General features: G+C 39.0%; 1 protein-coding gene across 1 annotated transcript in view; it reads right to left on the bottom strand.

Annotated features, from left to right (window-relative positions):
- Nucleotides 1-8,106: 8,106 nt before the first annotated feature.
- The window catches only part of GABRA5 (gamma-aminobutyric acid type A receptor subunit alpha5), an 80,287-nt gene continuing 75,576 nt past the window's right edge, over nucleotides 8,107-12,817 (bottom strand). The window contains exons 7-9 of the mRNA XM_063305007.1: nucleotides 12,047-12,199; nucleotides 10,794-11,005; nucleotides 8,107-9,820 (exon numbers count right to left, since the gene is read on the bottom strand). Coding sequence (XP_063161077.1) covers nucleotides 9,521-9,820; nucleotides 10,794-11,005; nucleotides 12,047-12,199 — 665 coding nt within the window. The 3' untranslated portion in view covers nucleotides 8,107-9,520. The remainder of the gene's footprint in view (nucleotides 9,821-10,793; nucleotides 11,006-12,046; nucleotides 12,200-12,817) is intronic.

The following is a 12,817-nucleotide window of genomic DNA, read 5'->3' as shown; positions in this document are numbered from 1 at the left end:
TTCTCCAGCCAGCATGAGGAGTTCTGGGAATTGAAGTCCACACATCTTAAAGTCACCAAGTTTGAAAAACACTACTCTAGAGGTAATTCTCATAAGTCTTCAATTCCTATTTTCTGCTCTACGGTATGTGTGAAAATGGAAGTGCAGTGAAACTTCATGGATTCCATTTAGCGGACTATTGATGCAATGTGTCAGATTTTTGAGACATCCTTCCAAAATAATTAAAAAGTCTTTTGCATCCATGTAGTGTGGATAAGTTAAATTTATGTTAATTTTACCTTAACATTAGCATATCCACAGTGATTTAAGTAATTTGCACCATGATGCAAATTATGTCATTTACATTCATGAATGTCATTTGTGTAATGAACTAATTATACAAATGAAATGAATTGCCATAATGATATATTTTTGTACTTAATGGACATTTGAGAGCATTAAGTATATCCCCCCATCCCAAGGTCCATTTAAAGGAGTTTTCACTGTATTGTTATTGATGGTCATCAGGTCTGGGAACTGCATGCAGTGTTATACTTCTGTCCATCCCTCCTGCTTGGTTACTTCTATCAGGGGGAGAAGACCTTCTGAAGAAGTCCCCAGTACCAGAAGCTCAACTATCAGGTATGTAAGAAGGAGCCACCTTGTGCAGAATGCAGTTCCTAAGGAGGTGCATTTGGTTCCTACTTTCTCAGAATTTAAGAAAATGGCAAAAATTCATTTCATTTGCTAAGCTTTGAATGGTTTATTATTCTAATGACTGATATTAAAAGGTGTAATATAAGAGATAACTTGAGATAAAAGGAACAATATTTTCTTAAATTAAATTTGAAATAGTTGTGCTTAACTGAGTCTGCATTATTTTGCACATAAAGGTGTCCATGGGAAGAGTCAAAGAAATCAAGATAGTTGTCATGACTCTTGATAGTTGCCGTGATAGTTGGACAATCGAATCCGTGGTCCTTTTTACATGCATCACAACACATGAAAAAGGGGCAGGCTTCAACTACACAATCATGACTGCCATCATGACTTTTTTGACCCCCTCACAAAAATAAGCTTATTTCTAGATAAGAATTATTCTGTGAATGAAAATGTGTTCATAGAAAAGAAAACAACCTTTCGAAGTGATAAAATGGTCTTCAGGGGAATAGAATATAGACCATTATGGTCATGGAAGGGAAAAAAAACACACACACAATGTCATATTTTTGCCAAAACTAAACAAACAGAATTGAAGGAAGGATTTGCTTTTAATCATCTGAAGGGACATTACCAAGGGCAGCAATTGTAGATCCTTTCTCTTGACACTGTCATCCCAAACGGTCCCAGAATTTGCTTACCTGTATACCAAGAAACCTCACCTAGCGATTGTCATAAATTTGTCATGCAGGCAGAATATTTCAGTTTTTGTTTGCCAACGCCTAATGCTGTAGTTTCTCTGCCCAGAGAACTCGAATACAGGAGTTTGCCTTTAAGAATTTTACCTATTGGCTGGCTTCTGTCCATGTAGCAATCAACTGTACTGGACCAGGATCCAAGGGAATGATACCAAATATTTTCAAACAGAGAAACCAGTGATGGAATATGAAAACAATATTACTATCTACTACTAACTTACTATATGCTTGCAATAACAACTATTATTTTATAGCCTTCTTTCTGCCCTATAGAGACAATCTTTGTAATATGGAAGAAAGCAGTGTAACTACTGCAGTGGTCCTGTGGTTATTTTTCTGGCACTCTTACCTAAAATGTGAAGATAAGGATTTTAAAATTGAGCTTGAAAGTTAGAGAATGAAGGATGTCAGAGATACAGGATAAACCACAGGCTTGATATTTTAGAAAGCTTTTCACATTACTTGTCTTGCTTTTTTTTATAGCTCACCATCCAAGAAGAACAGAAGGGCTATGCTGGATCTGATGAAAAGACTTCCTAGTGCAGTATCTATCTAATCTAGGTGCTTAAGGGAAACCTACAAACAGATCGTAAGTGTAATAGCATCTTCTTACGTTCCCCAGCAATTTGGGACCAGAGGCACTCTGCCTTTCTTCCAGAAGCAAAATATAGCCATCATAACTAGAAACCATGCATACTATCCTCTAGGAGTTCATCCAGTCCTGTATATTTTGAGAAAATACATTCCACACAAAATACGCCCATCATTCAGCATCCTTGGATGACACTGCATTATAGGACAGTTAAAAAAAAAGCAAGTGTTTCAAAATGAAATTTGTCTTCTTCATAGCAGTTGTACACTCAGTTAATATTTTCATCAATGAGTTCAGACCATTTTTTAAAAAAAAAAATCACTACCACTTTATGAATTAAGTTAAGGTTTAAGGCCACAGTGACCTTCATGGTTAAATGGAAAATCCGAACCTAAGTCTTTCTCCACTGTGTCGTTCGTTATACCAAAACATTTTCCATTTAGAGTTGGCTGAGTCTTTTCTTACCAATTTTTCTACATCCCACCAGCTGTTTCTGATTACCACAACTGGAATATAAGGTAGAATTTTTGGAGGGCGAAATGAATTAGAGTTGCTGAATGTGAGTCAGGATCCTTAATACACCTTCAGAATTGCTCTCTGCAGGAACAAATGGGATGAATATATCACCTGGGCTGATTGATAGAATTGTACCCTCTGTTCCACATGCAGAAGCCAATCAGACTGGCAGCTGAATAGTCTTTCAAACTTGATGATGGGAGATGATGGTTTATTTCTATCAGGTGGCATACACAACTTTGTAATAAATAAATATGTGATCCTCTACCACACCAGAGACTAGTTTAGGGGCACAGAACATACAGAGCAATGTCCTTCAATCATTAGCCGGTACTGCCTGTATGTCACCATGCACTGTCTTGGCTACAATGGTAAGGATAGGACTCACCCTATACTAACCTGCTGGAAGGGACAACCCGGAGTTGTGACAATGCATTCCATCTTATTTATTGCATGACATAGGACCAACCTATTTACAAGTTTGCTTAATTCTGTATGGTCTGCCCTGCATAAGTGTTGGGGAATTGTTTGCAGGTCCTGCTACAGATAGATTGGAGATTGATGGTTACCCTCTCTGGCAGAGTTTATCCCATATTGTGGATATAAACTGAAGCATGCCTACTCCTCATTACAATTTTGGAGGGGATTCAGAACTTGTTTATTCAAGCTGTTTAATTTTTTAACTGTTTTCATATTTGTGTAGAATTGTTTTAATAATATTTTAAGGCCTGTTTTCTTTAGTTGGTTTAATTGTATTTCTGTAAATCACCTTGAGCTCTTAAGACAGTGTTGCTCAACCTTGGCTGTTTTAAGATGTATGGACTTCAACTTCCAGAATTCCCCAGGCAGCATGCTGGCTGGGGAACTCTGGGAGTTGAAGTACACCCATCTTAAAATGGCCAAGGTTGAGAAACACTGTCTTAAGGAATGGTGGCCTGGATAAATAAATAAGAAATAATTGTGGGCTGTTACTTATGGCCTTCATGTAGAAGAATGAAGTCAAGGAAGTGAGTGCTTGGGCCATGAGTCAAACTTAGTAAATGTCTGTGACTGCTTTAATTAAGCTTCAGACTGACTGAAACCATTTTTGAAGTTCTGAGGTTCCTTCTGAGACTGCTACTAGTGATTTAATAGCCATGAAAACTTTGTATCAAGAGCATGACAAAGTCAGCTTCAATATTCTTTCCATTCACTACCAAGTGCATTGGTTATACAAGTAGCCATGTGAGAGAACTGGTTGTGTAAGCACTAACTAGTGGAGTATGTTTTTGATACAGGAAGATACAATTTTTTGCTTGGTGATTTGATTTTTGCTTTCCTTAAGGAAACCCCTCCCAGAACCCAACCCAGTTTGGTAATTTCTACCCAGTGAGTAATTTCCCATTGTTGGACAAAATGCTGAAGAATATAGTTATTTTTCAGTTCCAGGTATCTGATTGACATGGATTATATAAATTTATTCATTGTGGCTTCAGGTCCAGCTATCAGTCAGATTTTGTCACCTTGGTAGATAAACTATGCTGGAAACTAGTTGGAGGAGTGAGTACCTGTTTGCCAGAGTGAGATAGGAGCTGGTGGCATTGTTTTGGTCCTTCTTGGGAGGACCATTTTGGCACTTAGTTCTGAGAGACTCCTACATATAGTCCTCGACTTACAACCACAATTGGGACTGAACTTCTGTTGCTAAATAAAATGGTCATTAAGTGAGTCATACCTGATTTTGACTTTTTGCTGTGGCCATTAAGCGAATCATGTGGCCATTAAGTGAATCTGGCTTCCCCCATTGACTTTGTCAGAAGTCCTCTGGGAAGGTCACAAATGGCGATCACATGACCCCAGGATGCTGAAACCATCATAAATGGTTTTATCACATGACCATGAAGATGCTGCAACAGTCGTGTGAAGACTGGTTGCAAGTCTCTTTTTTCAGCGCTGTTGTAACTTCGAACAGATGTTAAACAAGTAGTTGTAAGTTGAGGACTACCTCTATTCTACACAATTACCATGCATGAAGCTGTTGGTGAAGCTGTCCAACATTTTGGCATTCAGTGCTGTAAAATCCAAGGAAATAATTCTAATTCTAAATCAGTGTCTGATGCTGATGAGGGCATACTAAGATGCAGGTAGAGGGAATAAGGAATCCATCTGTGTTGGAAGGCATTCACTTTGAAAGTCAGATCCACAGCTAAGGTGACCCTTGATTTAGTCCTTACCCAGTAGCCCAGATTTCAGCGGTAGCCTAGAATATAATTTACACAACTAAGAATGGTATGTTATTTGTGTCCAAGAGACCAACACTTTAGTTCTTTCCTGATTGGCATAAGTGGCAAGTTTTATATGGGACTTTGAACAATATTTGGAAACTTCAGCTAGTTCAGCATGTTGCTGACAGACAATAGAGCATGGCCAGTAACAGGGATCACAGTATCTTCCTTGTTAAAACAGCATCAGTGTTTCAAGTATACTTTATGGTTTGCACCTTCAAAATCCTATATAACTTGAGGCCAGGATATTTCAAAGACGGTATTCTCCATTTAAATTAACTGGTACTTTTAAGCTCTTAAGATGAGAATCTTCTTTTGGTCTCATCTTTCACACTCTCAGGCAACAGTTTAATGGAAATCCATGAGAATTTTCTTAGAAGGTGCTCCCAGGCTTTGGAAATCTTTGGTCTGGAAGTCTTGGTAGCTCCTTCTCTCTTCTTTTGCTGGCAGGTAGACCTTTGATATGTAAATCAGGCTGCTGCTGAGTTTGGTAGGTGCTGCTTTTTTTATTAGTGCAATTGCAATGATATTTTCAACATTCTGCTTTGTTTCTGATTTTTACTTATATTGTGTTTGGCTATCTTGAGTAGGTTAATAAGCGAATAAATCCAGGAGATTACTCTCTTCCTGTCCTTTTACTGGCTAGATAATTCAGATCCTAACAGATTTGGTGTGTCAAATGATATACATAAGTGATCAACTAAATCGTGACCCCAATGTGCAAAGAGAACAAGTGGGACCTCTTCGCTTATGGTAGCCAAAACATCAGTATCTAGCATAAGGTGATATCAGCAGGTTTGGTGAAATACAGTACCAACATTTGCAGAAGTACAACGATCTTGAGGTAGGGAGCGAAAAGACCTCCAAAACTGCCCAGTGTAGATTAAGAGTGTTTGGTTCCCATGGAGTATTGTTGGACTGTTGAAAGGGGATGGAAAACCGGACCTGAATATTCTGCTTTACAACATGTGTGGTTGGGTCCTATTTGTTCTCCTGACAAATAAACTTGGGAAAAGATATTTTGAAACGTTTTGTTTCTTTTCTTTTCTTTTTTTTAATTTAAACAGTAAGATAAAATTACAAAAGCTTGTGAAGCAATGTCTCTATGCAGGGAAAAAAATTCATTGAAATAAACTCAAATTACATATGCAGCCTGGTAGTAGGCATAATCACACAGAAGTACATCTCACTGAATTTTGTGTTCACTTCCAACTCAGTGTCCATAGGACTGCAGCCTCCCAGACTAATCCTCTCCATGGTTTCTCAGAAGTAAGCCCTATGGACCTCCGTGGGAACTACTCCCAGGTATACATGTATAGAACTGCATGTTAATCATTCACAAACGAAGCAAATGATATTGGCAATGTAAGTTATCCAAAAGGCATGGCCCCAAACCAAATACTGGTGAAGTTGACTTAAACAGCTTTGAAACGGAATTTTGTTTCTTTTTATTTATTATAGTAGAAACATAATAGAAGGATTTTGTCTGAATGCCGGAGGGAAATGTTCTAAAAATATTTAAATTTTCCTTATAAAAGCCACTTTTTTAAATTGGGTATTGTTCTAGTCTACTTTTAAAATGTAATCTCATGCAATATACGACTGTTTGGGAGCAGTGATTATTAAGAGGCTAGGAAGCAGCTTAAATTTGAACTGAAGTTTGTATTTCCCTGAAAGGCAAAATTCCTCACTTTCCTAATGGGTATGTAGGTAATGGCCTTAAAATTCAAGTAGTCAGTGAACAGATTTTCAGCAAGTGCATTTTAAAACAGCTCCAGGGATAATCAAAATGCCTGTTTTCACAGTGGTTAAGAACCTGGGACAAGGGCATCGATGAAAGGCCTCCCACCCTGCCAAGTGTCACTGAAATGCAGTACAAGGCAAAAAATCATTCACAAACGAAGCAAAGAATATTGGCAATGTAAGTTATCCCAGAGGGCTCATGCACATTTTCTGTTATGGTGGAGTCTGCGTAAAGAAGTCCACTGTCTGTGTGTGTGTGAGTGCACGCATGCATGCACACATACACATACACACCCCTTTGAGTCAGTCTTAATGCCAGTTGACTGCCTGGACATGCCCCTGCATTTTCTTGGCAAGATATTGGAAGTGGTTTGCCATTGCCTGCTTCTTAGGGCTGAGAGAGTGACTGGCCCAAGCTCACCCAGTTGGCTTCATGCCTAAGGCAAGACTAAACTTACAGTCTCTCGGGTTTCTACAGTCTCTCAGGTTAAGCCTAGTGCCTTAACCACTACTCCAAACTGCTCTCCAGTGTCATTAAAGGTGGCAACATATCTGCTCTCTGCATGATTTCTTTCCAATACACTATCAAGTTAAAACAATTTTGTTTTTTGGTTCACATTTTGGTGTACCTGTATGCAGAGATCTATGAATTTAGTATAAATCAGTTTGTACAGCAAGCAGTTTTTTATCCTTCCACGCAGGAAAACTAAACTTCAAAAACTGTCAAGGCTTTAATGAGCTATGATTCTGTTCTTATGTGCTGATAAAACACTGATTCTCTGGGTAATTTTGGTAGACTTGGTAAACTGGTTTAACGTTGTAATTCATTGTTGTTTTGTATTCAACTTTAAAACTGCTTTATAATTTGGGGTGAAAAGCACTATACCAATTTTAAAAAGATATGCAAATATAATAAATAAATCTTCCTTTGTCTGCCAGACTTTGAAAGCCTACCACATTTATAGGGTCTAGGTCAGGGTTTCTCAACCAGGGTTCCATAGAATCCTTGGGTCCCACGAGAGGTCACTGGGGTTCCCTGGGAGATCATAATTTATTTAAAAGATTATTTCAAATTCTGGCAACTTCACATTAAAGAAGTAAGTTTCATTCTTTATTTTTAGTTTTAAGAACACTGTGAACGCATATATACAGGCCTACCTATGAAAGGAATATAATTTTGTAACTTCTGGCCTATAATTGAGCCTGAAAGTGCAGGGGTTCCCCGAGGCCTGACAAATGTTTCAAGGGTTCCTCCAGGGTCAAAAAGTTGAGAACATTGGTCTAGGTAATCAATTGCATTTCCTGCTGTTGCTTTTATTGTGGTCTGCTATAATACTAACAATATCACTGTAGTATCCTTTTATTGCTAAGGAACTGATTAACAGTTTTATATGAATTTTTCGTACTGACTGTAGCATGCTGCAGTTTTTTGGAAGGATCTTTTAGTTTGAACATTAACAGAAGGCAGAGAAGCAGTTTATAGATAGGACAAACAAATAATACCATAAATATATTGTAGTACCCTGCCATTTCATTGCAATCAATGAAGCAGCTACAGAAAATGTGCTAAATTAGGTATGATTGACCTCTGTTATGGTCACCTGATGTGGCTTGTTGTAAAACCTGAAATTGTTTCAAATGGCCTTGAAAGGGAAACCACGGGGCAGTTGTGGAATTCTCAGGATGGCAAAGAAAGAATTGTGGCAATGGGTGAACTGAGGGAGGCGTCTGGAGAAGGCAACAGCGGTGTTTTTACCAGGACTGGCCTTATCATAGAAGTGGAGGAATCTGCTTGAATTAACCAGTCCAGATGGGGCACAATGGGAGAGTGGCTTTCAGTGTCTTTGCCTTGTGTTTCAGGGGCAACAGTCCATTTAGGCCACTACTGTTTCAAAGTCCTAGTTCTGAAGCCACCTGAGCCTTCTGGGGCTATGACGCCACCAAGGAGGCAGCCACTAGATTTGCAGCAAGCCACTCAGTTCAAATGCCAAGGCATGGGCTAGAATCGAGAGAATGTGGCTGATGCACAGATACAAAGCGCTACATCTGGTTCGACAAAACCTGCACAAGTTTACAATGCAAAGAAAGGAAGGGCCGATTCCTGTACACTGCTGAATACTTTGCATTCTATGACATTATCTAGAAAAGTCCACCCATGGCAGTCATCACAGGGCTCCGGGTCCCCCATGGTATATATGTCACGGGCACCAGTAATATTTAGCAGTTCTCATCAGTGTTAATCATTAGACAGTTTTACACACTGAGCACTGCCACCACGTATCAAAGCTGAGGACAGAGAACGGGTTGGAAAACTAGTCCAGTTTTCAGAGATTTGTATTTCAACGTGTAAATGGTCTTCATAATAAAAAAAAAAATGCTGCATTCAGAGGCAAAAAGAAATCTGTGCCTGTAACATTTGAGCTGTACAGTTTGTTCCACACATCCAACTTATAAGGGGAGGGGTGTAGACTTCAGTGGTCTGCCAAAACTTGCTTGTGGGCATGTGCTCTTAAGAGGTGCTGTTAATCCACTCCCTGTGCATACAGCATGACTATGAGCTAGAGTGTTCCAGTACTGGCAAACTCTGAAATAGCTCGTAAGAACATCTCTGCAGTTGCAAAGTTCACAGTCCCACTATGTGCACGAATGTACATTTGAAGTATAAAAAATGGCAGATACGCTATATGCCCAAACAGTTTAAAAAATATACCCTATTTCATTTTGTAAACTATCAATGCAGGATACCCAGCAGCACAGAAGCTATGTTCCATGTCTTCTGTTGTCCTAAAAAGATTAGTGTCTGCTGCCACTTATGTAATTGTCAGAAACATCTGAGGTTACATGTAGAAATCATCAAGGCAAGAATAATTTTGTACATATTGTTAAACATGCAAAAACTTCCTGAAGAATATTTCCCAAAGGTCAAAAATCTTTTGGAACCTCAAATTCTCCTTGGTAGCATTTGTTTTTGCAAGTATGGCTAACGCTTGATCTGGAAGTCCTTCCATTTATTTTGGAGAAGCAGCACCTTTAATAACAGGTTCCCTGTTCAAATATGTGGCCCAATAAACTAAATTAAATGTTCCAAACAAGATGGGGAAAACTATTCGTGACATTTTGTCAATCTTACTGATGCTGTTATAGGTCTTTTTGTTTTCAGCTGGTTTCTCAATGGGTATGGCTGGAGCAGAAGCAGAGTTGGAGATGACTGAAGGGGTGGAGTCCTTTGGTATGTTTAATGTGGGCGTCACCCTTCCAACAGCATATGTATTTATGGCTTTATTTGCCAATAATTCACGCTCTTTTTTCTGGAAAAAAAAAAGACAACAACAAGGAAAATGATTGTTTTTTAAAAAAGAGGTGCTTGGGTCATTAAAAGTGAGCTTTACGCAGAGTTCCTGCAATCTCTGGTTATATATACTAGAATATTGATTGGATCATTATCAGTGTAATTTACAAGATCCTAGTTTATTAAATGGGTAAATGTTTTTCCATTCTGCTAGCATAATGGTGGCACAGTCTCTAAGAATGGTTTCATAAAGACACATTTTTACATGGAGGGGTAGTGATGGAATTGTCACCATTCTGGTTACATGGAAAGCAGGTGTTTAACACATTGTTAACTTCTCTTTGAGAATGATTCGTCAGGTTGGGGATGAAGGATTTATCTTAGCAATTAAATCCAGAAAGAATAAAAGATAAAATTCTTTCTTAACCATCCATTAGGTGTGGAATCTCCTTTCAGAACATACGTCATGCTACTTCAGCTTTCCACTGATCTTATTAAACATTTGGGTTGTGTCCCTTGGTCCTCAACTCCGTATGACACAAGTCTAAGAACACGTGATTGCTTCCTCATTTCCCTTTCTTTTGCTTTCCTGTTCTTTCCCTTACCCCAGTGCATGCCAGGATCCAGCTATTGTTTGTGCTGTCCATAAAATCTTCCTTGGACTTTTCTTCCTACTGTAGGTAATATAAAGTATGCCCAGTTTTGTTCTGTCTCTTTACTTCTCATGGTTTATCAGTATGCAAATATACAATTTGCAGTCACCAGTGACTAAAGAACCATGGAACCACTGAGAGCAGCAGATATGTTCATTCAGTTAATTGTATAATATAACAATGGGGACAACCCATAATCCTGAAAGGGGCAGTAGAAGAATATAAATATCAAAGCAGGTTATGGAAAAAAAAATCCAACAGGATAGGTACAAAACTTGTGGCATTCTGCTTTCCCCTGATATTTAATAATCTACTTCTTCAAGAAATTGTAATAGCCACCTTCTTTTTTGCAGCCTCCAAAGCTTTTTTGCCATCCCAGGCCCAGCTTCTTTTGGTAAAATAGTTGACAGTGGCAAATTCAATCAGGGCAGAAAAGACAAAGGCATAGCATACAGCTATGAACCAATCCATCGCGGTAGCATAAGCCACTTTGGGTAGAGAGTTACGGGCACTGATGCTTAAGGTCGTCATTGTAAGAACTGTAGTCACTCCTTTAAAAAGAAAGAGGAAAAAAAAGGGATATTTAGAAATTACCCTAAAATGTGTAAGATCTAAACTTTTTCAGAGGTGTCATCTTTGGAGTGAATGTGTAGAGGGCATAGGGAATGACCTTGAAGGACAGCAGGAAGATCCACTACCAATGCAACAATCAGGTATGTGTGGTTTAAGTCCATTCCAAGAAACTAATTTGAGAAAACACCTGAGACAGACCCCTGACTAATTCACATGAAGTGAAGGAGGAGGGAAGCACATTCAGACTTGTAAGATTCTGTTACTACAACTGTTCTAATAAAAATAGCTTTAGGTCAGCACAGTGCCTATTTCTTAGTCTAGTCTACCTTACAGAGCAGGCAGAATGCTTCCTATTATGTGTTAACCTGTCCCCCTGGAAGGATTAGATGCCTCACCTGAAGTATCCAAGCATGGCATTGTATTTAAATAGGTGCAGTCACATGGAAAAAAGAAGCTAGGAATTCTGGGATTTGCTCCAATATAATTGGAAGGCACTTACTTGAGAGAGACTGGCCTAGGTGATCTGTAGACAGTTAACTGTACAAAAGAGACCACAGAGAAGGCGGGGAGGTTACCTTGCATAGCTGAAACTTGCATCATCACTTCTGTAACCTGGTTGTTGAGTTGTATACCTGGAATTTGGCTTTACTGATAGCTAGGCTTTCCGAGTAACCTACACTGAATTACGAATTGATTGATACAGATTATCCTTCTGGTAACACTGCATGCTATTCTATAATACCTATGTTGTCCTATGTTCCAATTATTTTTATGAAGGAAAAAAAAGGTAAAGCACTGGACATTAATTGATTTACAGTATCTAGAGTTACTTCTCATTTTGTATCCTGCCTGGAGGGGGAAGGAGGAGGAAGTGATAAAGTGCCTGGGATTGGGTAGAGGTGCAGGGAGAGTTTACTGGCAGGAAGAATTAAGCATTTGCCTCCTTCCTATTGCAAAGGAAGGTAGGCTTTGGAAATCCTAGAATAAAGGCTCTTTTAAGGAAGAAGCAGAATACTTACCAAAGACTGTTCGAGCAGGGACAGATTCTCTGTTTAACCAAAACGATACTTGGGATAAGATTACTGTCATAATGCAAGGAAGGTAAGTCTGGATGACAAAATAACCAATCTTCCTTTTCAGATGGAAGTGCGCTCTCATTACAGTGTATTCCCCTATGCAGGAGAAGATAAAGATGTGTCTTAGCAAGAAAAAACATAATATTAACTCCTTCAATTTAAGTAGTTTCTCCACAAGCCACTTCAGCAGTCCTAGAATAGCCCAGACAGAACATTGATTTGAGGATGCATATCATCAGCCACTAAGCTGTGTACTAGCAAATGGCTGGGGACTGGAGATTGAGTCAGAAAGTCTGTTTTTCCTCTCCTCAAAAGTTAAACCTCTATACCTGAACTTGTTTCTGAGCCTTGAGATCACAGGCTTTGTATCAAGTTTCATAAATAATCCACACCAGAGGCCCTAACTGGCTACTTGCACATTTGTCAACAAGAACACTGACTTCTATAACTTTTGCCAAACTGTATGTTACAGCCCACTGCCTAAGCTGTAGGGAGGGCTTTCACAAAAGAGCTTCCTTAAATGAGGATGCCATACAGATTATTTATGCTGGGAGACAACACAGCTCATGGAGAGTCTTTATGCCACTGTAGCACATTCCTAACAGCAAGCCAATCAGTGCTCTGGGGTCTCCCTGCAAGAGGCAGATCATTGTGTTCGTGACACTACATGTCAAGGCTCCCTGTAGATGTACTGCCCCAAGAAACCATTTCAAG

The sequence above is a fragment of the Candoia aspera genome, chromosome 5 (genome assembly GCF_035149785.1).
Source record: "Candoia aspera isolate rCanAsp1 chromosome 5, rCanAsp1.hap2, whole genome shotgun sequence".
Classification (NCBI taxonomy): domain Eukaryota; kingdom Metazoa; phylum Chordata; class Lepidosauria; order Squamata; family Boidae; genus Candoia; species Candoia aspera.
This window is presented reverse-complemented; position numbering and strand designations above follow the sequence as displayed.